At 38.3% G+C, this 24675-nt stretch overlaps 1 protein-coding gene across 4 annotated transcripts in view; it reads left to right on the top strand.

Moving 5' to 3' along the window:
• TUT4 (terminal uridylyl transferase 4) overlaps window positions 1-24675 on the top strand; it is a 44872-nt gene that overhangs the window by 17402 nt on the left and 2795 nt on the right. For 3 of the 4 annotated variants that reach the window (XM_048312288.1, XM_048312290.1, XM_048312287.1), the window contains exons 6-29: window positions 1478-1566; window positions 2516-2567; window positions 3145-3214; window positions 4136-4262; window positions 4704-4823; window positions 5208-5429; window positions 5582-5756; window positions 7110-7852; window positions 8318-8468; window positions 9040-9126; window positions 10522-10625; window positions 10984-11041; window positions 11136-11239; window positions 11630-11719; window positions 13615-13728; window positions 14838-14915; window positions 15294-15471; window positions 15849-15896; window positions 15984-16066; window positions 17474-17589; window positions 19233-19393; window positions 19744-19767; window positions 20365-20462; window positions 22925-23450. In XM_048312288.1, the coding sequence (XP_048168245.1) occupies window positions 1478-1566; window positions 2516-2567; window positions 3145-3214; window positions 4136-4262; window positions 4704-4823; window positions 5208-5429; window positions 5582-5756; window positions 7110-7852; window positions 8318-8468; window positions 9040-9126; window positions 10522-10625; window positions 10984-11041; window positions 11136-11239; window positions 11630-11719; window positions 13615-13728; window positions 14838-14915; window positions 15294-15471; window positions 15849-15896; window positions 15984-16066; window positions 17474-17589; window positions 19233-19393; window positions 19744-19767; window positions 20365-20462; window positions 22925-23450 (3618 nt within the window). The remainder of the gene's footprint in view (window positions 1-1477; window positions 1567-2515; window positions 2568-3144; window positions 3215-4135; window positions 4263-4703; window positions 4824-5207; window positions 5430-5581; window positions 5757-7109; window positions 7853-8317; window positions 8469-9039; window positions 9127-10521; window positions 10626-10983; window positions 11042-11135; window positions 11240-11629; window positions 11720-13614; window positions 13729-14837; window positions 14916-15293; window positions 15472-15848; window positions 15897-15983; window positions 16067-17473; window positions 17590-19232; window positions 19394-19743; window positions 19768-20364; window positions 20463-22924; window positions 23451-24675) is intronic. The other variant, XM_048312289.1, reaches the window with a different exon arrangement.

Below are 24675 nucleotides of genomic sequence, written 5' to 3'. Positions count from 1 at the left end.
CTGTTTGCTCTATAATAAGTGGTTCCTAGTGCAAACTTCTGTTCTGGCACTCTAGTGAGTTTTCCACTGATAGTGGGAAGCATAAGACAAAGCTTTTTCACATAACATTTTTACGTAAATACTCAGGGAAATTATTGTTACTTGTCTGGCTTACTTGTTTGGACTGATGAGCTGCTGTGGAGGTGTAGGAGTAGTGGAAGGGGAATCTGTAAAAGTAAATGACAGTTTGTTATTCTCCTTTTCAAAGGCAGCTATGTTTTAGTGAATGTGTTTTCCTGAGTTGTAAATTAGGAAAAATTTAATTAATGCACTGTGTAGAAAACATCTGATCTTCTGGTATGATTTTCTCTTGAGCTCACATTAGAACTATGCAAAAATTCGTACTACTATGTAAGCCATTGGAAGAAATTGCAAATTATTAGCCATACAGACTTTCATTCTGAGAAGGATGGTTTCTAAGCAGTGAAAATAGGCTTGAAGCAATGTATGTGTAAGACCTGTTTTCTCTTTTGAGAGTAATTTTGTTGATTTCTGATGGAATGAGTTTGGTCAGAACACACATAAAGGAAGATACACAAGAAAAACCCTCTTTGCTGTGAGGCTGGTTGAACACTGGCACAGGTTGCCTGGGGAGATTGTGGACTCTCCATCCTTGTTGATTGTGAAAACCCAGCTGGACGCAGTCTGAGCAATCCGCATTAGGTGACCCTGCTTGAGCAGGGTGGTGGTTTTGGGAAGAATTGAGAACACTCTCATTTTTCAGCTGATTTATATGTGGGAGACCCTAATATCTATTACAGGAAGGTTTTCATCTGCAAAAATTATATCATGAATTGGGATAAATTGTGGAATGGAATGGCATTTCTCATTATTGCTGAGTAGGTGCTTCCTAGTTAGTTTAGATCAGTTCTGCACCTTTGCAGATAACTGTATTAACTAAAATGCTGAACGAACACTGAACTCCATGCCTTGGATTGTATTGAAGTTATGTTTTATGTGCGTGTTTTGTAATGAACTGTGTGTTGGAACTTGCTGATGAAATCAACAGATTGGTGCCTCATACAAAAGTCTGTGAGGCAACAAAGAATTTTATAATTGGCTAAGTGCTGCAGTAAAATCAAGCTGTAGTTAACAAAAGCTGTTATATAAAATCCTAAACTGAGATGGTGACAGTTATTGTTACTTCATGTTTAATTTTATATTAAAAACAAACAGAACTAAAGCTGCACTGCAAAAAATCTTCAAAATGGCTTGGAAAATGTCAGGCATTTGGTGGTTACAGTATTTGAATTATTTGTTTTCCTTTGATGCTATGCTATGGAAATGCCTACCCTTCACAGGAATGAGAAAGGGGTTCAATGTTCATTAATCTGAGAGTGCCACTTGTGAGATGCAGTATCTAAAGCGAGGTATGTGTCATCCACTGAAGAAAAATTTATTTACTAGCTGTTAAATAATTATGTTTCTCTTTCTCCAGACTGTTCCCTGAGGATGTATGGCTCCTGTTTAACTAGATTTGCTTTTAAGACCAGCGATGTTAACATTGATATCAAATTCCCCCCTAAGGTGTGTAGATATTATCTTGTATTAACTAAGACTGTTTTTTAAATCAAGGCCATCCACATTTATTTCTATTCCATTGACTTCATCTTCCCTTGGGGCACGTGGTGTTAGAATAGCACAAAGTATCTAATCTTTGATTTGATGTCAGCTGTGCTATGGAGGAAGTTTTCATTGCTCTTTAAATAACTTTAATTCTTGGGTAATTTTTTTTGTTTCGTTTGGACAATTTTATGCTAGATTTTTCTAAATTGTTTTTGAGTAAGCACTGAAGCAATATGAAAATAATTGGCTCTGGGTAAGTGTGCTTCCATGTGTTCATGATTCAGACTCTAAACGCTTGAAGGTGTTGACTCCCCTCCTTTTAAAGTTGGGGCTGAAAGTGACATTTTTTCCTTTTATGGTTTAGTCACTTTCAAGGTGATATCATATCCCAATTTATAGTTTATGGTATGAAATTCTTGCAGAGCATTATAATTTACCTTTAGATAATGAAGTTGGTTCATGTTTAGTGTGTGATATTAGTAGCACATTCTTGATAGACAGCTGTTGCACTTGCACATGTTTTAAAGTGATAACCTTTAAAACCCTTGGGAAAGTCCTGACATTACATTCTTTATTGCCCTCCATTTCTAGTAGTATACGTTGGCCATTAAATAGTTGAATATATGGCAAGTGTTTTTATTTACCCTTATGGAGTCTGTTAATGCGGAACTGGAACAGAAATGTTGGCTAAAAAAGCTGTAGGCTAAAAGAAAGCTGCCTGTTAGGTTCACTGATACCTGTTTTCTTGGTGTAGACAGGTACAGTTAACTTTTTCATTAATACTGACATGTGATTTCACTTTTTTGAAGGACACAGAGTTACTAGTTGTGCAGCCCAAGTAGTTTTAAATGAAATGTGAAATAAAATATTAGTCTCAATAATGTAACGTGCTCTAATTCTGTCATTGTAGATGAGTCAACCAGATGTTCTGATCCAGGTGCTTGAGATCTTGAAGAACAGTGGTGAGTTTTAGTTGCTTCTTATTTCTATTTAACATTCTATCTGCTGCTTAGTTGTTTTTATGCTCAATTTTTCTGTAAACTTGGAAAAATGGATTAGTTTTCAACCAAGATATCTAAGCTGTTTTTATGAATGTGATTTTTATGAACACCAGTGCTTGTGTGAATGAGGGATGAGAAGCTGCAGCAATAGAATGGCAGCCTCATTAGTCCAGATTGCTCTGGCATCTGACACTACTGCCCCAACTTCTGGCAAAAATGTTTAACCTTTCTGTAGGGGGAATTCTAAGCAGTAGACTCAAAAGCTGCTTTCTACTTGCATATGGACATGAGTGAGAGCTATTCCAAGACTCCTAAAACTTGTTACCTTGATGTTCTGTCAGGAGCACAGCCTGGCTGTCTAATACTGGTGGTGAGCATCAAAATTAACCAGAAAATATTGATACTGGTTGACTATGCAGCACTTAATTTGAGTTGTTCTGAAAAATCATGGTATAAATACAATAATTTTAAAGACAGAATTGGGAAAACTGTAAAAAACTTTGAAACAGAATGTGTTTTTTTTTTCCTCGTTGCTTAGCTGTCTACTCAGATGTGGAGTCAGATTTCCATGCCAAAGTTCCTGTTGTCTTTTGCAAAGATGTTAAAAGGTATGTGTGACTGAAAAAGATTTTTAATGAGCTACTATGCTTGTCCATTGCAGCTGCCTGCCTACACTCCTGACAAGAAGTATTACTGTAACACTCAGCTAACATTTGTATTAAAAGGAAACGGCTCTTACACAGAAATATAATCTAGAAAGAAAGCTGATTTTTTTTTTGTGTGTGCTATACAGAACTCACTGGTTGTTGGAGTCTGAAAAAGTTCTTTTAGTTAACTGAGGGAAAAGTGGAGTAGTTTTCAGTTATTTAAATTTTTTGCCAGCAGTTTAAGCCAAGGGTTTAAAAACATTTTATAAGGTACACATTGCCAGAAAGGACACATCATCTGACAGATTCAGTAAATTCCTAAGAAGTAGCAACCTCCAAAATGGAACATGATTGCTTGACTGGCCAGAGGTATGGACTGAAACTCTGGGGAAGTAAACGCAAGAATGGGCTTGTCTTTTCCTGTGTTTGTAACAGAATAGAAAAAATTATTCTGAGAAGCTAAAGGAAAGTTTTTTGACAAGCTGTTCTGTGGGTTTACTGACTCTTAATATGCAGCAGGTCTGGAGTATTAATTAACTTACTTATTTGTTTAAGTGTTTGGAATGTAGATGATATACTTGGCAATTGAATTGTGTAAGATAACAAAATTAATGGCAGAACTTAGAGCAAATTCTTAACTCTGTTTTGTATTTTTGGCTATAATGAACTGCTGTAAGTTCTAAATGCAACTAATGATTTAATAGTAAAGAAGATGTAATGATATTCTGTAGCTTTTGTTTAAAAAATGCAGGTTCTTACATAGGGAGACACTGATGGATGTTTTTATTATGGTGGGTGTGATGCCCCACCTTGCTCCTGCCCCAAGCATCATCTGTATCACAAAGTGATAATTGTTTATCTGTTCTGCCTTTGTGATTGCAGTGGTTTGACATGTAAAGTAAGTGCTAGGAATGATGTGGCTTGCCTTACGACTGACCTGCTGGCTGCACTTGGTAAACTGGAGCCTGTCCTGATTCCCTTGGTTTTGGCTTTCCGCTACTGGGCTAGAGTAAGTTATTTAATTATCCCCAATACTTCTTTTTAAGCACTGTGTATAATGTAGTGTATGATATATCATGAATATGTTTGTAGAAAAGATTTCATGCCACTACTTCAGCCCACCTCCATACATGAGATGCCACTCCACATTTTGGAGTTGACTGAAATTCTAGACAGAAGCATAAATATGTTCCACAATCACAAAATGTGGTGAAACTGAAAAGAATAATATATGGTAAGATAGTATTCCTTAAGGCACTGTATGAATTGCTACAGTTTGTATTTTGTCTGTATGTGGCGTGGCATGATCACTGCAGTTTCTGAGATACAGCATTTTCTGTTCCACTCTAGTAATGTTTCTCACATTTCTTTAGTACTTGTCCTTTTATAATAGATTGTAAACTAAAATTCTGGTGTTACATCAGAAAAGTGATTATTTCTTCTCTTACAGCTCTGTCACATTGACTGTCAGGCTGAAGGTGGGATTCCCTCATATTCCTTTGCCTTAATGGTGATATTTTTTCTTCAACAAAGAAAACCACGTATTTTACCGTCCTATTTGGGCAATTGGGTAAGTGCTTTGGTCATACAGTAACCTTATTGTTCAAAATTGTTGGCATTATTTCTGTGTTCTGCCACCTCATAAAAATGCAAAATTCGATTGCCAAAGAAAATGATAAATAAAATGCATTAGTAGTTAATCCTCACACAGATGATGCTTGGTGATTCTGAAGACTTTTTTAAAAGGTGCTTGTAGTAGGCTGTATAGTTGTTTCATCTGTGTTTTGGAGAAAAGGCAATTATTTTCTTCTTTATTTCTCTGAGTGTCTGTCTCTGACATCTGTTAATCTTGAGGAGTATGAATACCACAGTAGTAAGTGTCACATTTGCCGAAAATTTGTGGTTGTGTGTATTACATACAGTCTTGTTTCAGAGCCACTTTAATTGTTGTTAGATTGAAGGCTTTGATTCGAAGAGGCCAGATGACCACCAGCTGAAGGGGGTGGAAGATGAAGAATTTGTACGATGGGAGTACAAACCACCCACAAATGGTGCAGCAAAAAACTCCGTTGGAGCAGAAAGCAAAGCTAAAGTTGAGCAACAAAAAGGTGGTGGCAAGAAGGCAACAAGCTCAGAAGTGGACAACCAAAGCAATGCAAAAGAGAAACATGGGATTGTAAGTCATGGCTTTGTTTCATTGAGAACCATTCACTATCTCTCACCCCAATTTTTTTATTTTTAAACATTGATGCTGGATGGAACCAGGACAAAAAATGGAGGAATATTCATTTCTTATTGCAGTTGAGCATTCTTGTCCGTGTTTTTCAGTCTCTCTTGGCATTCAAAACCCCTCACCAAGTTTCACTGGGGCAACTGTGGTTGGAACTTTTGAAGTTTTACACACTGGAATTTGCTTTGGAGGAATATGTCATCAGCATACGGGTACAAGAGCTCTTAACCAGAGAGAATAAAAACTGGCCGAAGAGGCGAATAGCCATTGAAGGTAGGCTGATCCCTTCCCAGTTCTGTAGTCATCCTGCATTAGCATCTTTATTTGCTTAACTTACAAATCTGTTACAAGAATCTGGACAATAAGTTTTTTAAATATGTATTTTGTCAGCTATTTAATCTCTTTAAAGACAAGTTTTCTCTGTCTAAAAAGCAGGGAAAGTCACTGAGTTACAGAGCAATGTGTGGCATTCTGAATTGGCCTTAAGAATAGAGAAATTGGGTATTTGAGGAAGGCTAAGAAACCATGTAAGGTGATATTTTATAAAAGCATGAATAATGACTTTTGAACACTTTCTAGAGATGTTGCTGAAGTGGCTTATCTGTAACACTTGAGGCGATGGAGAGGACAAAGAGAATCATACAGACAGAGAATGAGGTACAGAGGTACATTGAAGGATGAGTCAATAAGGTACAAGAAGAGTGAGAAGGAAAAGTAAAACAGAAAAACAAGCAATGAATACTTGAGGCACAGGTTGAGTAGTGGGTCTTGAGATCACTCCTGTGACTTTAATTTCCTCTCCCAATTCTTTTCTTCAATAACTTTTAGCTAGAGTTCAGAAAAAGTAGGGAGGTGTTTATTCAACATGTGGGTTGTAAGATGGCAGGACAAATCATTGAGGAAGAAACGAGAAATAATTTCAAAAAACCAGATTGCATTCTGGTTCTGACATCTGCTATTGTTGGGCTATTTGTGTTGTTTGCTTTATGTTTTTTTTACTTTTCATTTTTGCCTTTTTTTTTTTCAATGTTAAGTTTTGTAGCTGATATTATGAAGTAACAGAATCTCAGTTTGGTACTGTCTTCCAGGCAAACTTATAGCAGCTATGCAGGAGCTCTTTTTGCTTGGAAAACATGTTTGATCTAGAAATCGTTAGGAAGGACTAAGAATGGATCCTGGTGAGATTGGTTCATACAATCCTTACATCCTTAATGTTACTCTTAGACAAATGAATTTCTGAAGGGAAATTAAAATCCTTCTTCAGTGGAGGAAAAAAGGTTCTGGCAGGCCTCTATTTATTTTGCCTTTGTATGTTTATTTTAATTTCTAGTTTAGAAATTGACCATAATATAATGGTGCAATATACCCATGGTTTTCTTTTTGAGTAACAGAATTTAGAATGGTTTATGATAGTCAGCCATTCATGGCTGTATGGGGGTATGTTTTGTATGGAAAAATTCTGAAAAAACTTGTGGGTCTTACATTCTCTAAGTATATCCAAATACAATTCTGGATTATAATATAAGAATCTCTTTTTAACTGCCATATAGTTACTTAGGGATTTCATCTGCTTTGTGAAATGCAGAAGTTCAAGATTACTAATTAAATTGTTCTTTTTCTTCCTAGATCCTTTTGCACTAAAGAGGAATGTTGCACGAAGTCTAAATAGCCAGATGGTATTTGAGTACATCCTGGAGCGATTTAGGACAGCATATAAATATTTTGCATGTCCACAAAGTAAAGATGGGATTAAATCCAAGCCAGATACCAAGAAAAAAGAAAAAGGGAAAATTAATAATAAGAAATCCACAAGATCTGAGGAGCCTGTAGCAAACTGTTGCCTTCCACAAGGGGAAAATGTTGTAGATAAACAAGATACAGGAAGCGGATGTAACATACCAGAGAATGAAGTTGAATGTAATAAAGTGGTAGAAGATGTAGCCAAAAGATGTACTTCCCACGACATGGACTCTTTGCTACTTTCAACATTGGACTCTAGCTATGATGAAGACAAAGAAGAAGCTTTACCCCTTATTTCTAATGAATGCTGTGAATTAAATGAAAAATCACCTAAAGAGAGGGATGATTTAGAAATTTCAGTGTGTCTACCTGAGGATGAGCTCAGCCACCACTGTAACTGCAGTGCACATCAACCTGATGACACAAATTCCAGTAATGAGTTTTCTGATGCTGAAAGTAGGCAGAGTTTGGTAACGGAGTCATCTCCGCAGACCAAGTGCACTGGCACCCCAGCTACCTCGCCCAGCTGCAAAGCAGTGCTGGAAACCCATGATCTCAAAGAGGAAGGCAGACTCTCAACAGAAGAAATGCATTATGTATTTGATAAGTTTATTTTTACTTCAGGAAAGGTAAGCAGTGCTGGTCATGTATCACTGGGCCAATTACTTCTGAGTCACTAAACCTAAGGGCGGATGGATGGCGGGATTCTCCCGGTGATTGTTTCAGTCTGTGTTACGGGTGGTAGCTCTGGCCTTTGTAGAGTCCCTGTTATTCAGGACTGGAAACATCACCATCCACGTTTGGATTAGATGGTCTGTTCCCCCATTTTATGCAAAGCTTTTTGATTTACACACGCAAAAAAATCCTGGGTGTTGTTTTTTTGGTTATTACTCCCCCCTCTCTCTTACTTTCTTGTAGAATTTCCAGGTGCTTTTACGCACCGTGAGAACTAAATGCAGCTTGTTGAGAGGTTTTCTGCTCTTTGTAGAGGCTCTGTTGTTGTTCATATGTTAAATGTTCTTGGTTGCTTGGAAATCTGCTGAACTGTCTTAAAAGGAAAATTGCATTTATGCACTTTGGTTTCCCCAAAAAAGCCACCAACTATAGTATGCAGCATCTGCAAACGGGATGGACATTCCAAAAATGATTGCCCAGAGGATTTCAAGAAAATTGATCTAAAACCACTACCACCGATGACAGACAGATTTCGGGAAATACTCGATATAGTGTGTAAAAGATGTTTTGGTAAGTTCAAAAAGTGCTTGTACCCCACTGTATACTGTGATCTGTAACCTGGAAATATTAAATACTCTAGGGTTAAATTACTTATTTACAATTATTTCCAATTCAGTAGGAAGAAGCTCTTCCAGCTGCCCTAGGCTACAAATGGCATATTATTATGCCATTAAAATATTTTAATTTTCAGATAATTCATGGTTGTGATACCTTATAACAGATTTCAGAAACTGATATTATGTATTTATCACTGTTTATAAAAAGCTACTGGTGTTCCCCAGGAACCAGGCTCTGGGCAAAACTAGTTTTTGTATTTGCCAAATTCTGTGGCATCTTTTGGGGGTGCTGTGGTGGTCTAACCTTGGCTGGATGCCAGGTGCCCACCAAGCCTCTCTGTGGTTGAAAAATTGGATGTCTTGAAATAAAATCCTGAAGATTTTAATGATATAAAAAGAAAACCACAGATTTTAGCAAAGCAAACATAACAAAAAAAACCTCATCTAATCTTTTAATTAGCTGAAAAGGATTTTTGAGGTGCTGAAGGTCACATCTAACTGTGTTTAAATTTGTTTTTACTTAGATGAATTATCCCCTCCTTTATCTGAGCAACAAAACAGAGAACAAATACTGGCAAGTTTGGAGAGATTTATTCGAAAAGAGTATAATGGTATGTAATAGTAGGTAGTGATCCTTCAGAATGCTTTCTTCAGTCATGTTGTCCAGAGCATAAAAATGTGGTTTGTCTCATTTTATTCTCCTTGCTTGAAGCAGTGGCATCTCTTTTCCCTCCCTATGTAAAGCTGTCTTGCAGACTTTGACACTGGACAATCTCTTCATGCTGTTCCGTGGAAACATCCCTAGAGTGGAGGAAGAGCTGCCAGAGTAGCAATGCAAACACAGGACTGCTCCAGTCGGGCCAGAAAGAAAGTTTGGTTGGGTTTAGTGTTAGCTTTGGTCGTGGGCCAAGGACTTTTGTTGCCTAGTCACCAGTGCTTGAGTATCATAGAAATCTTATGAGTTTATCTTCACATCCCTTATATAAAACAAGCAGAAGTGTCTTACTACAGTGATGCAAGTCAAGGCACAGAGAGAGATGCCTAGTGATTTTTCGTAGGTGGTGTAAAACAGTGCTAAAGCCAGGTGCAAACCCAGGTCTCCTGAATTCCAGTCCATGGAAGGCCATTCTGCTGTAGCTGACCTGTCATCAAAGAATTAGGAATTCCAATCCATCCCCTGGCTGTGCCTCCACTTACTGGCAGCAGTTGAGAATTGAGACCTGTTACAAAGCCTTGAAAAACTTAAGGTTTCTGATTCTATTAAAGTTTAGGAAAAAAGCTGTGAATAAGTGTTAGGTCTATTTTCCTAGCATTGGTTTCAGTTGAACTGATAAATGTATTCTTTGCAGTTGGGAAGGAATTTGTTTTAACTACATAATTTTGCTTTCCAAGAATGAAAATACTTAGTAATATTGTGTTTCAAACAAAAATGTAAACACGGCAATTGGGAAAGAATGTTTCATAAAGTATTGTAATCTTACTTGCTTGTGTCTTCTTGCAGAGTATGTTATGATTACAAAAACTCATTGACCAAATTTACCTGGTCACAGGAAAAATATGCAACCTAGGTGAACTCTGAATGCAACCAGAAGTATTACTTTGGTTACCCTAGGAGTAGCTCTGTCTTATCTGTGGGGTAAAGCTGTACTGGTGACTACACATTGTTTTGATTTATGTAAAGCAGGAAAGTGCAGTTGCATACCACAAAATACTGCACCACATTTGGAGATGCCATTTAATGATTATAGTAACTGTAACATACCTCAGTTACAAAAAAAATTACATAAAATAAGACTTTATCCTGCCTTACTTTCTATAAATAATTTCTAAAGTATTGTGCTTCCTCCTTTGTCAAAGCTGAAGTCTTTGAAGTGACACTGTAAGCTCTCTCTTTAAGCTCATTTTTATGGGCACCTGCACATGACAGTTAAGCAATATTTCATACTAAGCACTTACCATTCAACTGTAAAAGAGTTTACCTTTTCCTTGTCTATTCTTTTGATCAGACAAAGCCAGGCTTTGCTTATTTGGCTCCTCAAAGAATGGATTTGGATTTCGGGACAGTGATCTAGATATCTGCATGACATTGGAAGGTCATGAAAATGCAGAGGTAAGAGTTCTGAAATTGATAAAATCTGCTATTGTAAACTCAAGGATTCTTTAAGGTTTTTTAAATTCAGTTAAGATTTCTGTACACAGGAAAGGTCGGATTTGCTAGTTGCACATTGGCTTGTTGCATTCTGCACAACTGAAGGAAGATATTTTACTTTTGGTGCCTTACAGATACACAGTGTAATGTAGATGTCCACACAGAGCATATGAGTTCATGTAAATTCATGTGCTGGTTTAATGCTTGCTCCTTTTTGTACATAGACTTTTCATCTATGAAATACATGTGATAGTAGATGTGCTTGTTGGAATAGGATCTGCGTTTTAACATCTGAAGCTGTGATATTTGTTTTTCCTAGAAATTAAACTGCAAAGAAATAATAGAAGGTTTGGCAAAAGTTCTTAAGAAGCATCCAGGTAGGTGCTTTAAAGTGTAATTTGTTTTGCAGTTAGATTTACTATAAATGTTGTTAATGGAAATGTTTTATGTACTAAAGTGTTGCTTCCCCAGGTTTGAGAAACATCTTGCCTATAACAACAGCCAAAGTGCCTATAGTAAAGTTTGAACACAGGCGGAGTGGCTTGGAGGGAGATATCAGTTTGTACAATACACTGGTAAGCATCTGTTTGTGTCTGCTCTTGTGTTCAAAGAAAGGTTTTTAATTCTTTCTCCCTTACCCAAATAACCATTTGACGGAATAGTTTCGAAATCAGAATGAAAATGCTTTTGTGTGTTTGTGTATTTCTTCTACATCATTTAAATTCAGTGGCCCACACCCTCAGCCCAACCCAGGTAGCTGTGTATGACCTGATGGCAGGGCAGGTTATAGTACAAAAAGTCTTGTTTTGGGGATGCTTCTGAGAAGCCACTAGTGCCACATGGCCTGTTTGCCATCATGAATAGTACAGCTCATTCCAGCTTTCACCTGACACTGTGAAATTGCACAATTTCTTACATAATTGGCTCACCCTGTCACCAGTTTAATTTTTTTCCCCTTCTTCCAGGCACAGCATAACACAAGGATGCTGGCTACCTACGCAGCTATTGATCCTAGGGTGCAATATCTGGGCTACACAATGAAAGTTTTTGCAAAGGTAATATAAAAAGAAGGCACTTATTTGTACAATACACTGTTACCTGCTGCAGCCACTGAGTTTGCCTTTTGCCAATACCAACTGGAGAGGAGACACTAGACTGCTGTTGATATGAAGTGCACTTTCTTAAGCTTACTGTGCTCCATCTGATAGTGTGTCAAAATCAAATCCTGGTACCTTCTGCTATCTGTTGAAAGATTTCTGTGTAAGAGGAAGCTGATGAAAGGAAAACTTTCCTTTTTTCTTCAATTTCAAACCAGCTGCAATTATGACAAACAAAAAACCCCACCCAAGCCCCAAGCAAAATAGGAAAAAATGGTAACTGTAACGTGTAGGGGCGTGTGGATGTGCATGGGCTTCCCAAGTTTCCACATCTGGGACCAGCCCAGAGATTACTGTTGCTTTCTTCTGGCACACTTGCCTTGTTTTACTTAATATAAAAGTCAGGAGTAGGTAGGTATGAGGTGATGAATGAATGTCTGAGTCTCTACTTGCTGTGCCTAGGACATACACTTGACTTTAAGAGTTTGAAAATGTCAAATCTCCTGCATCTTTTGTTACGATATTCTATCAAAGTGTTATACTATGTAGCCTTTGGTAATTTGAAACATGGTGTTGCTTTTTATTCGAGCTGCAGTATTAAATACAGCACATCCAAAGAAAGCTTAGTGGAACTGGGGCAAATAAAAAATGGCTTGTAGAGAGTGCCTCATGCTACCAGATGTTCATGTAATAAAATACATCACGATGAATAAAATAACTTTGTGCCAGAATGGGAATGGACATATTCATTATACTGTCACTGAGACTAGCAATGATTTTTTTCTTGATGTGGTCACAGTAGTGCGCAATACTGCCACGTCTCTTCTCTGTCCAGATTAAAAATGCCTTGTGTTGATAATAATGAATCTTACATTCTTTTGGTAGCATTGCATACTACTGTGTGTGTTCTAAAAATGTTACTGCAAAGATGAAATTTCCAAGTTGTGGGATATACACTCCTGAATGTATGTGTATGGAAGTGACTTTGTAGCTGTGCAAGTACTCTGTTTTTAAGCAAAATGCCTCCTCCTCTGTTTGCGTTGGCAGAAAACCCAGGAACAGCTGTCACTGCTGCTGCTAATGTGAAAGTAATTTGTGAATCCGTTTTTTCCAGCCCTAGGAGGTTAAAAATGCATTGCTTGATATGACACAGGCTCAAAGCACAGGATAGCTTAGAAGCAGGTGCTGTGGAGAGGTTATACTGTAATGAGATACTCAAGCATAGTAAGGTAATTCACTGATCAGAGTCATAGAAAGGCTTGGGTTGGAAGGGACCTTAGTCCCATCTAGTTCCAGCTCCCTGACTTGCTCAGGGATGTTTGTTTTGCACAGTGTTGTGCAGGCTGCACCGTGGTTTAATTAGGTATGTGTATGTTTGCTAGCAAAATGCCACGTATGGCTGCATTGCCAGTACAACATGGAAATACTTGCTGTCAATGAATTATTTTTTAAAAAGGGGAGGGGGAACCAAAATAATAAGGAATCATAGAAACAGCTCTTGAAGCATGAGTTAAGGAAAATTAAATTTTATAGTATTGAAACCTGGGATTTATGTTTTGGGGGTTTTGATTTGGGCTTTTTTTTTCAGTTTGGCACATTATAAATTTTTTTTAAAGTATTTTGGCTATGAAAAGCTTTTCTGTTTTTATGTTAGACAAATTATGCTGTGGATTTGCCAGATGGCAGTTGACTCTTGGGTGCATTTATTTTTCAGGCTTCATAAAACAATTTTTAATTATGAGGTGAATGTATTTGCTGTTACTTATGGGGTTTCTGTTTGCTCTCTGACATAGCTGTTAGTCTTGAACAGTGAAATGTAAATTCAGCATTTTGTTTAAAATGTATTTTTTCAGCGCTGCGATATTGGTGATGCATCCCGTGGTAGTCTGTCTTCGTATGCCTATATTCTTATGGTTTTGTACTTTCTACAGCAGAGAAATCCACCAGTTATTCCAGTTCTTCAGGAGGTAGGTGTTCAGAAAATGAGGCTATGAAAATAGATGCACTTTTTCTTCAAGCCAAATATGAGAAGTCTGGGATTTTAGGATCAGGGGGATGAATGAAATATGGGGCCCTTCTAATCAGCAGGTTCTTAACTCCCTCTTGGTTTTAGTAGGTAAAACTTGCCAAGAAAATTAGATCAAAACTGGGAGTCTGTTGGGCCTAAGTTCTGCTGTTACATTTACTTTAAGATTTTGGACTTATGATGATATTTATATGCTGAACAGGATAGAAAAAAATTGGCAGGTGGTATGGAGAGAAGGGAATTGTAATTATGAGACTGCACCAGATGCTCTTGAAATGTGAGTCCAGCTCTTCAGCCAGTTATTGTCAGAAGCATTTATTGCTCAACACTTTATCTGTAAGAGAAAAAGTTTATTTTATTATTTGATGACGGGGAAAAAAGATAATTGATGCTTTGGTACAACTTTAAAGATAATATTTTACATGTGCCAGGAAGCTTTTTTAAGAAAATAATGTTCTGTACCCCCATTGTATGGATAGGGAGAATATAATTGTTCAGCTATCTGCTTCTTCCTGGATACATTCTGGAACTCCCAGGCACGTCTGAAAATTGTCCCTTTCTGCCTCTTTTGGTTTCTGTGTGCAAGAGGAAAGTTGGCTTAAACATTGCAGTTGAGACTCATAGACTTTCTTGCTGATACTTTAGTAGCAGTTGGGGAATTTTATTTTACTGCTACCTTGAGAGTGCATTTAAGTAACAGCGGAATTTCCCCTTGGCTGTGCTAAAGTCAAAATGTAATAGAAATCGTATAAAGTCTCCTTAGAGAATCTGTGGGCAAGAGAGATGTTGGAATCTTGACAAGGTAATTCAGTCATGTTTTCTTAGTTGCAAAGAACAAGTAAAAATTAAATATCCAAATAATTTGAAAGGTACAGCAACAATGCAGAAAGACTTTCAGACTTTTTACCAATGGGAAATTCTGTCTGTATAAGAAGTAATTGTTAAAATTAAAGTATTTATATTTTTATATTATTCTTTTACCAAAAGAACTGCAAGTATTTTACAGTGACTTTGAATTAGAGCAGTAACTGTCACTCTCTGTTCTGGCAGATATTTGATGGCAAACAGATTCCACAAAGAATGGTGGATGGATGGAATGCATTTTTCTTTGATGACATGGAAGAATTGGTAATCTTCTAATTCCAGAAGTGTCACTAAAACTTAAACCTTGCTTTTCAGGAAAAGTAATACATTAACAGTGTAATATATAAAAGATCGATTTTATTAATTAATTAAACTTCCATATCCGTAGTGTTGCCACTTCCCAAATGAGTCCTGTTTTGAGTTTCTGCTTTTGCTTGGTTTATTTTAAGTAATTTCTAAATAGCATAAATCAGGAAAAATACTTTTTATTCTTAAAAACAGTCCAGGTTTAGTCTTAACTGTAATGATTTAACCTTACTTTAACCAAAAGAAACTGTTCATAATAGACAAACATAGTTAGAGAGGTATTTCAGGAGTGCTGCAGTAACTCTAGCTGAATAAATTGTCTTCAACTGCATGCAGAAGAAGCGTCTGCCTTCTCTTGGAAAGAACACTGAATCTCTTGGAGAGCTCTGGCTGGGGCTGCTGCGGTTCTACACTGAGGAATTTGACTTCAAGGAATATGTGATCAGCATCCGGCAGAAGAAGCTGTTAACCACGTTTGAGAAGCAGTGGACATCCAAATGTATTGCCATCGAAGGTACTCCTCTGCTGAATTGAGTTTCCATTCATGAGGAGTAGGAAACTGTTGCTTGAGAGGCTGTTCTCTTTGCACAGGATCTTTATGTGAGAAAACTACAGTCAGTGTTTTTAAAAAACCAGTGTTTTAAAAAAACCATTGTTTACAAGTCCTCACAAGCTCACAAAATTGATGAGACTCATAGCTTTTACTAAATGTCAGTGAATTGTTCTTCTTATTGTATTATGGTTAGTCACAGTTTTAAAACTTAGAGTGTTGTTTTGCTATAATCTACTCTGTGAATGCATTTAAAATGGAAATCTCTGCATTAAAACCAAAAATTCTGTTGCAGCATATTTTTTCCAACTCTGATTTTTTTTTCTCCCTTCTTTGTGCAGATCCTTTTGACTTGAATCATAATTTGGGTGCTGGAGTCTCTAGGAAAAGTAAGCAATTAATGTCTGCTGATGGCTAATGTTTGCTGAGTTGTGCCTTTTCTGTTGTTTTCCAATAACTTTGTCTTTCTTCAATAGTGACCAACTTTATAATGAAGGCATTTATCAATGGGAGAAAGTTATTTGGTACCCCATTCTACCCAGCTGTTGGAAGAGAAGCTGTAAGTTCTCAGAGTTTTTAGTATGTTTTTAAATTTTCTTTGTCCACTGAGTTGATGCACCCAAGGCAAGTCTCTTGTATGTATTTATCAATTTGGTATGCACAATATGTGTAGTTATACTTTGTCTGCATTAAATGTACAGTTTAGTACTGGGCTCCTGCAATATAAAATTCAGAGGAGTGGTTGGATGGGTGATGAGTATTATTGGCAGGTTTGGGAAAAGTAAGTTTAATTTGTGTTTTGTTTTTTATAAAACCTCCCACTGTATGATGTTAAATATTGCAGAAAACTGCAAATTTGGCTGTAAAACTCAGAAACAGCTCTAGGAACTTTACTGGCTCTTCTTTACTAGCTGAAGAAAACAGATCCAAGAGATGCTACATTCTATTTATTTTTCCACTTGGTGGAGAGAGTAAGGATTGCTGCTTAAGCAAGGAAAAGGATGATGATTGACTTTTTTTTTAACAGTTGACCTTTAAAATCTGTGTAGTGAGTCAGGGTGAGGAATGCGTTCATTCAATATCATTTTGGAGAAAGTACTGCTCTGTGCTACAGGCCCCAGTCATTGATGTATAAGAGACTGCTACTTTTTAAATATGAGCAAATAAAATACTATAATTAGTATTTTTAAGATCAACTTGGAAAGGTATTTTCTAAAACAATTCGCAGGACTGTTCTCCCAGTAGCTTTGAACAGAACTTGAATTTCTAAAGGATTTAAAAAATCTTTTGAAAGCTTTTATTTCCTGTCATCCTTCCATATCTTCTTTTTTCCATTTGCTTGCTTTATCTGTGTTTTTCTTCTGAGTTTGTACCTCCATTTCAGTCTTTCAGGCAAGACAGTACTTTCACAATAATTCTGTTGCTCAGAGGCTGTAACCTGTGGGCTTTGTAAACCTTTGTGCTGACACACATCAGAACTGCAGCTGTCCTGAGCAAATTCCAGGGGAGGGGAGTGATACAGGTCAGTCTGCAGATGCTCCATCTGTTTCCCACCTGAGCTGTGTTCTGTCTAAATGGATGTAATCATGTCATCTGGGAAGGGACATTGGGTGCTTTGGAAAGCACACAAGTACTGACTCAGGTACCAAAATAGATCATATGCAAAAAAATTGCCCTCTTAAGAGTCTTTGAGGATGCAAAAGGTGGGCAGCAGGCTGGAGCCTGGATAAGCTGTTCTGCAAATTCATCCTCTGTCCCTGAGAGCAAATAGCCCTTTTTTAGCCCAAACTGCTTCATATCTCTGAAAAAGCTGCCATTATCTAGGGGAAGAAAAGGGCCAGGTATAATCTCAGAAGTAGTATCATTCAGGGAGCAATAAGAGATGAAAGCTGACAATTTTGCTTTCATTTCTCAGTCTTATAAGTGAGTGGTTTATATATTTTATCTGTCTGATGTGTTTTGATAGGAATACTTTTTTGACTCAAAAGTGCTGACAGATGGGGAATTGGCACCCAATGACAGATGTTGTCGTGTCTGTGGAAAAATTGGTCACTACATGAAAGACTGTCCAAAGAGGAGGAGGTAAGTAATACACAAAGCTATTGGGAAACCTTTGAGGTTAAATCATGAGGGATTTGGATATTTGAAGATTTAATGGAAATGAGAAAATTGCTAAATTGCAGAGAAAATCAGAGCTTCGTATCTGATCCTCAATTCCCTATCCTATTTTTTGCTTTTCTTAAGAGTTTCTGATCATCACTTTAAATTTTAAGTGTTTATAGAAGCACACACAGAGTAAAATCAACAGTCCATAGTATGTTCATATGTAGTTAAGCTCAACTTTGATCACTAAATTATCTTTGTATAGTGTAAATTCAGATGGAGAACATATTACCTGGCTGCAAAATTTGTCATGTGTTAAAATGGATTTCCTGTAGTGATCATGTGCAGAAGACAGGATTGAATTTGAATTGTTCTCTAAATCTGATAATGTACATCTGCAAGGCAGGTAAAAGTTTATTAAAATAACTCTAGGATTAGTTAAAATGTAAATAGTTAAGGTGCATTTCTGTAACATCATACTAGTGCCAGTCACTTGGTGATCTCGCACTTGTACATTAATTTTATTTAGGAATTTTGGGTCCAGGACTCCTGCAAAAGGAGTCCCTGGTACGTGCAGGTCAATCTCTCCAAAGAGAGTTTAGCAGGAATTGACAGAGAACATGCACTCCTCACTTTTTACAGCTTTGGCTATTTAATGACCCAGTCAGCCTAGGTTGTCTGACTCCTGCTAAAGCCTGTTGAAGCCCTCAGAATGCAAATTAATCTGGGCTTTTTCATGTACTCCTTATGTTCAGTCGTGTGCTCCATAATTCTTCAAAGGGTTCTTGGTCTCTTCCTGCTACAAAATTTTTATTTACAGCCTTTTGTTCAGTCAGCAGAGTTCAAGATACATGAAAGTGCACTGGAATCCTGTGGTCACAGGTGGACTATTTCTTTCAGATGCTCTCTGTACAAGTACTAGCACATGGAGTTGCATCACCTCTTTCCCTACATCTACCTCAGGAAAAGAAGCTGTGATCTGCTCTTCACACAAACTGCTACTACAGCACAGCCACACAGAATCTCTCTCAGATTGTATATACAGCTCCCAAAATAATACTAATATTTAACAATCCTACAGATATCTTGCGGAAAAAGACCTTTGCTTCTTGTCTTGGTTCCTGATCACTAGTTCTCCTGCTGTATTAGAACTGAGTGTTTGAAAGGGCCTCAGTGCTTTGCTGCACATCCTGTCTGGGCTCAGATGCTGACAGAGAAATGTGCCCTCTCCAGTGAGGGGGAGGTTGTATGAACAAGCTGCAGCTCACTTGTTTTGGGTATATTCTGACTCAGTGGGATTGCTGCATAGAACTGCTATGCTGTGCTATCCCCAGCTACCTGGCAGGCTTAGGCTGCTTAACTGCAGTCATAGTTCTGCTCTAATACAGTCAGACAGCTTTTGGACAGGTCTCAGGAGCTTCTAAATTCTTAAAGTTTATACAGGCTATTAACCAGCCCAGAATCTGAAAGTGTTTTTTGGGATTCCTGAGATGTCTGTATTCTGGTACAGCTGTTGGTTATGTAACCATTTCCTTTGAACATAACAGTACAACAATTCTACAGAGATGATGTGTTTGTGTGTGTGTGGTTTTGTGATACTGCTAATAAAAATTATTGTTCAGGTTGAAGAAAAAGGAGAATGAGAAAGATGATGAAAAAGAGGTGAAAGAAGATGACAGAGAAACAAGAGAGAAAAGGTGTTTCATCTGTGGGGATGTGGGTCATGTTAGGAGAGATTGTCCTGAATTCAAACAAACCCGTCAGAGAAATAATAGTGTGCCAGGTAAGTTAGTTTATGTGTTAGGATAATTTGAAAGCTGTGAGATCCCTTTTCTCTAGGTTTCTGTACAGACTTGGTAATTATCTTTAAAAAAAAAAATCCTGCAGGTGATATTTCAGTCATTGCAAATACAGCTTTTAGTCTGTGTTGCTTTTCTTCAAGGGGAGTAATGCCTCCTGAAGTATAGTCTTTGCATGGGTGGTAAAAATGTACTCAGCAGTAAAATACAGTGTACTTCAGGGTATTGCATTATTTGTCTTCCACTCACAATGGGTGCATTTAGAAGCAGTAGTAGTAATAATAATAATAATAATTGAATGCATTTCCTGTTCCAAATGTTTCTCAAATGTTAGCTAACCCTCCGTCATCTGTGAGAGGTAAGTAAATGTATTTTCAGCAAAAATCAGCAGTCTTTCAGTAACACCTAAAAAAAACCATACAGATGAATTAGGCTAGATCCAGCTTTCAAATTACTGGTAGTACTTAGAGAAGATTAATTGCAAACCCATTCAAATCAGGCCCTTGGGTGCCTGTGATAATTGAAAAAAGAGGAAAAGTATTCATAAATGAACTTCAGAGAGAGCCTTGCTTCTGTGTTCTGTTATCCTTTAGTCTTTTTTTTAGTTTCCTTTCTTTGCCCAGGAGTTTCTGCTGTTGCTATTGCTATTTAAAGTGCCACTGCTTACAGCAGTAATGTGGAAACCTATATAAAGTAGAGCTTCAGCCTGATAGCAAAGTGAGCCTTGTTCCTGCTAGACTTTGTTTTACTCAAAAATAGATTTTGTGTTTAGCTCCTATACCTATTAATGTTGTGTGCTGCCAGTAGAGGGAAAAGTTTCCACTTAAAGGAGAGCAGAGGTTAAAGTGATTTACCTACTCTGTGTCACATGAGAGTTAAGGTATTGCTGACTCCCAGTTCTGCTCATTATTCTGTCACCTTGTGGGTTTTATTAACATTTCTGTTCCTTGATCAGGCACACAGCTGGTCCGGAGCATGGTAAATTCCCAGCTGGTGGCTGTGGGCCAGCAGCAGGTGGAGCGACCCCTGCGCACCAGGCAGTCATCAGAATGTGTAAGTTCTGTGAGGGGGGACTGCAGGGAGCAAAGCTGTAGCAAACTAGCTATGCTGGGAACAGGTTTGCACAGTTTTTTCTCAACAGATTCTGCACTTGATAATGACAGTGTTGCACTCTGCCAATTAGTGAAACTTTGATTTATGATGTGCTGTGTCTTGGGGAGCATTTATGGTTTTTCAGTATGGAAACCTCATAGTCAAGTTTGATATGAGATACCTTGCAATTCTGAAAGGCCAGATTAAGCTAGGATGCTTTTCAAATTCTCATTGTTCTGGCAGCGCTCTGGAGTTACTAAGGGAGATGAAGCACAGCTCATTGTTAACATGCTGGAGACTTAGGTTACTGACAACCATGACTCTTTGTGGTTTAAGAGATCTGTCTTAAGGGACTGTAGTGAACAGACACAGAACACAGCTAAGTCATACTTCAATGAAATGCCTGCCAGAGCAGACTAGAAGCACAAGCAGAACAATGGGGAAATTTTTGGTAGTTTTATGCTAGAATTTGTTCAGGTCTCTATAGAGCTACATAAAATGTGTTTAATCTGCTTCTGAGTGGATATGGTTAGCAGAGGGTTGAGCAAATACAGCTGTTGGCATTTAATATTTTTGGAGCAGACAGTACAGCAGAAATGAATTTATTTTAAGGTGTTAGTCGGAGAAGCATGTGCCTCCTAATGAAACTGGCAAGTAAGCAAATACAGTAATCAGGGCTGCTGATCACTAATGCTGTTTGTTCAGTTTACTACTTTCCTAACTGATCAGCAAGCATTTCTTGGAATGCTGGCTCCAGTAACAGAGACCTCATGACTTACAGTGTGCTTCTAAAGAGAGGCTGATACAGTCCTAATCTAAGTGAAGGGCTGAACATGCCACAGGAGTATTTTTTTTAGGAGCCATATTTTTTAGGAGCCTCGGGAATTGAAGCTAAATGTGTGGGTGGACTCAGGACCAGACACATCATGTGCACATTCTTGTGTCACCTGGATGTCATGGACTCTCTGTGTGTTGCATGGTTGTCATTTGGCCAGGATTTCTTGGTGAATATGTTCTGTCCAGGAATTGTTTGAGAAGAACGGGAAGGGGGAATATTGATGGAGTAAGAGGGAGAGAATGGGAAGCAGATCTAGGCTGGAGTGTAATATGCCTCTTTTCCTGCTGCTGGCACATCCAGTGCATGCCTGTGGTAGGTTAATATCTGCAGGAATGTTTGTGGTCAGTGCATGTGCTTTATTTTTATAACATTTAAACTGTTAAACCAGTGATCATCTTTCAAATCCCAGGTTTTACCTTCTCTTCCTGGTTTGATAGAAAGGTACAGGAGGCACTCATACAGGCACAGCTGGAATAGCAGCAGGGAGCAATCCCAGCTTCTGGGCTCCAGCTTTTACCCTGGCACAGACACACAGTGTGCTGCTAGAGGGGATGCTGTGGCATGGGGAGGTCCTGCAGACACCTCTGGTTATTGGAGACAAGTGACTGCCAGTTTAAATGGACAGGCAATAGTGATAAATCAGGGATAGTGACAAGCTGCAGAGACCTATAACTCCAGGTGTTCAACAGCAGCTGAGGCTCTTGGAGCTTGGCTGGCTGCTGTAGTCTCTGGAGAGAAGTCAGTCTCAGGGGGAGAAAGAGATCTGAGATTTAGGTCATCCTCTCTGGTTTAGGTACCTGTCTCATTTGAATGTCTCTGGAGGCACTCATTCCATCAGCATCTTGTCTCAATGCTTAAAACCAGAGTGGGGAATCCAGACAATGGCATTAAGTTTTGGCAGATGAACTGAGTAACTCTTTTCCCAGCCACCCAGTTCTTGAAGTACTTCTCTGTTTAGTTGCAATTCTAAACAGATAAAATAGCCTCATGCCTATTTCTGTTGCTGGTGAAAGGGAAAGTTTTGTAAGAACTCTGCAAAGGCTGTAATAATTGCTATTACTGTGCCTTTAGCCATAGCCTAGCACCAGGATATGAAGGTTGAAACTGGGTTTTTGGAATCTGCATTTCTTGTTTAACAGATTTTTTTAAATGGTAGAAATATTAGGAGCTTACTTTGGAATTACTTAAAAAACTGCAGTATTAAGAACCACTGTATTTAGAAGTAAGGCAATTAGTTAATGAGATACTGGGCTGTAAATAAGTAGGATAGGGAAGAGACTGATTAAAAACTAGAAACAAGTGTGTGTGGAGTCTAATGAAGAGCTTGGGGCTAATGTTTGCTCAGAATGGTGTTTCTGATGGTGGGATGTGCCACATTACGAGTCCAAATTATCTGTTGGTGAAAGTCACTGTCAGTTGACCTGCACTTACTGAAGCCAACAGGAACTTGGGTGCAGTCTTTGGGGTGTGGCTGGGGAGTGCTTTGCCATTTTATGAATAGTCTAACAGTGGGTGCTTATTAAAGAAAACACCATTAAATAGCCAGTGAACTAATCAGAAATTCATACTTTTTTTTTTCCTCCAGTCTGATTCGCATCAGTCATCTTATTCTCCACAACCTCAACAATTCCCACAGAATTCCTCTCAGCCAGCCTCCATTAACCAGACTCAGCCACAATCAATATCCCAGTCTAAGCACGTTTCTCAGCCACAGCAGGGTGCACAGCCACCCCATCAGGTCCAGCTGCCTTTGTTTAACTTTCCCCAATCTCCCCCAGGTCAGTATTCCACCTTGCATAACCTGGGACTACTTCAGATGCACCATCACCACCAAATTCAGCTTCCCAACACTTCTTGGCCTATTCATGGGCCTGTTATTCACTCTGCACCGGGTAACCCTCCTCATTCTACAAATGTTCCATTTTCTATGAGATCTGGCAGCAGCAGCACCACAAATAACCAGAGCAGTGTAAGCTTGAATGATCCCAGTATCATCTTTGCACAGCCTGCTGCCAGGCCCATGGGAATCCCCAGCACTTCTCATGAGGGACACTGGCACAATCCTGTGACTCCAAACTCACTGGTGAACAATGGCACTGTGGGGAATTCAGGTAACTCTTCTCTGTTGTATCAAACCTCTCGCACTTTGTGTACAAGTGTTAAGTGTTACAGGAACAGCTAACTCTTTCAACTTGTTTTATAAAAAAAAAATGTGATGCTTAAGAAACCAAATCACGACTTTCACCTGTCTTAACGTTTTCATAGGAAAAAAAATTAGAATCGATCACCATAACTTTTAGGCATTAGTCCTGTCTGCCGTTAATGGCTGTGCAACAATGAGAAATCCTGCATTCAACTGAGAAACCTCCTCATCACTGTTTGAGTCACTCACATTTCTGTCAGTGTGCTGACAAATAATGGATTCCTTATATCAGACAATCATGGAAACATTAAGGTTGGAAAAGACCTCTAGGATCAACACATCATTGCATAATTTATTAGATGAATGCTGACGTTGCAAACATGAACTTGGAGACTGGTAGAATTACAAGTTGAATATTGTCTCCTCACCTTCAGTATAATATAATATGATCTTATCCATTCTTTTTTTCCTATGGTTTGTCCTGCCACATTTAACTTCCATAATCTCGATGTTGATTCCTGAAAATACATTTTCCTGTGACAAGTGGGCAACAGCCTCTTGCCTCATAGCAAATCCAAGTACACTGGTGTGTTTGAGGCTGCAGAAAAGCAGTATACAATGATTAAAGCCCATTCAGTTTACTCTGCAACATGAACTGTGGCAGCCCCTGAATTTTAACTCTTAACCTTTATATCATTAATCATTGCAGTGGTCTTCTGATTTATTCTGAGTGTGTAAGTCCTTCTATGTTTAAAAAAATAAATCCATAATACAATATACTGGTGCAGTTGTTCATCACAAGATGAAAACTCTGAATCTCTTGCCCAGCCTTTCTCTGCACTAATAAGGTGATTGTCAGTAACAGTAGATTTTCAGCTGGGTCAACAGCTGTGGATGAAGAGTAATTCACTAATGGGCTTCAAATACATGTTAAGGTCCTGGAGATACATGCTTTTCTATTTAAAGCTTTGTGGGGAATATATTTTAAAGGATACAGGAACTCCTACCCATGTGTTCTGTGTGTCTCCGGTGTCCTCTGTCCCTGTCTCTCCATTTCTGATCTTCTCATCTGGCCCCTTCTCCAGCTTTGTCTTTCCCTCAAGCAGCTCCTTCCAATCCACATCTCCTTACTAAGGTAGCTGCCTTCTTTCAGACAAGCTCCATAAATTCTAATTCCTTCTCCATTCTCCCAG

The sequence above is a fragment of the Corvus hawaiiensis genome, chromosome 9 (genome assembly GCF_020740725.1).
Source record: "Corvus hawaiiensis isolate bCorHaw1 chromosome 9, bCorHaw1.pri.cur, whole genome shotgun sequence".
In the NCBI taxonomy this organism is placed as follows: domain Eukaryota; kingdom Metazoa; phylum Chordata; class Aves; order Passeriformes; family Corvidae; genus Corvus; species Corvus hawaiiensis.
Note: the sequence above shows the minus strand (reverse complement) of the source record. Positions and strands in the feature narration are given on the sequence as shown.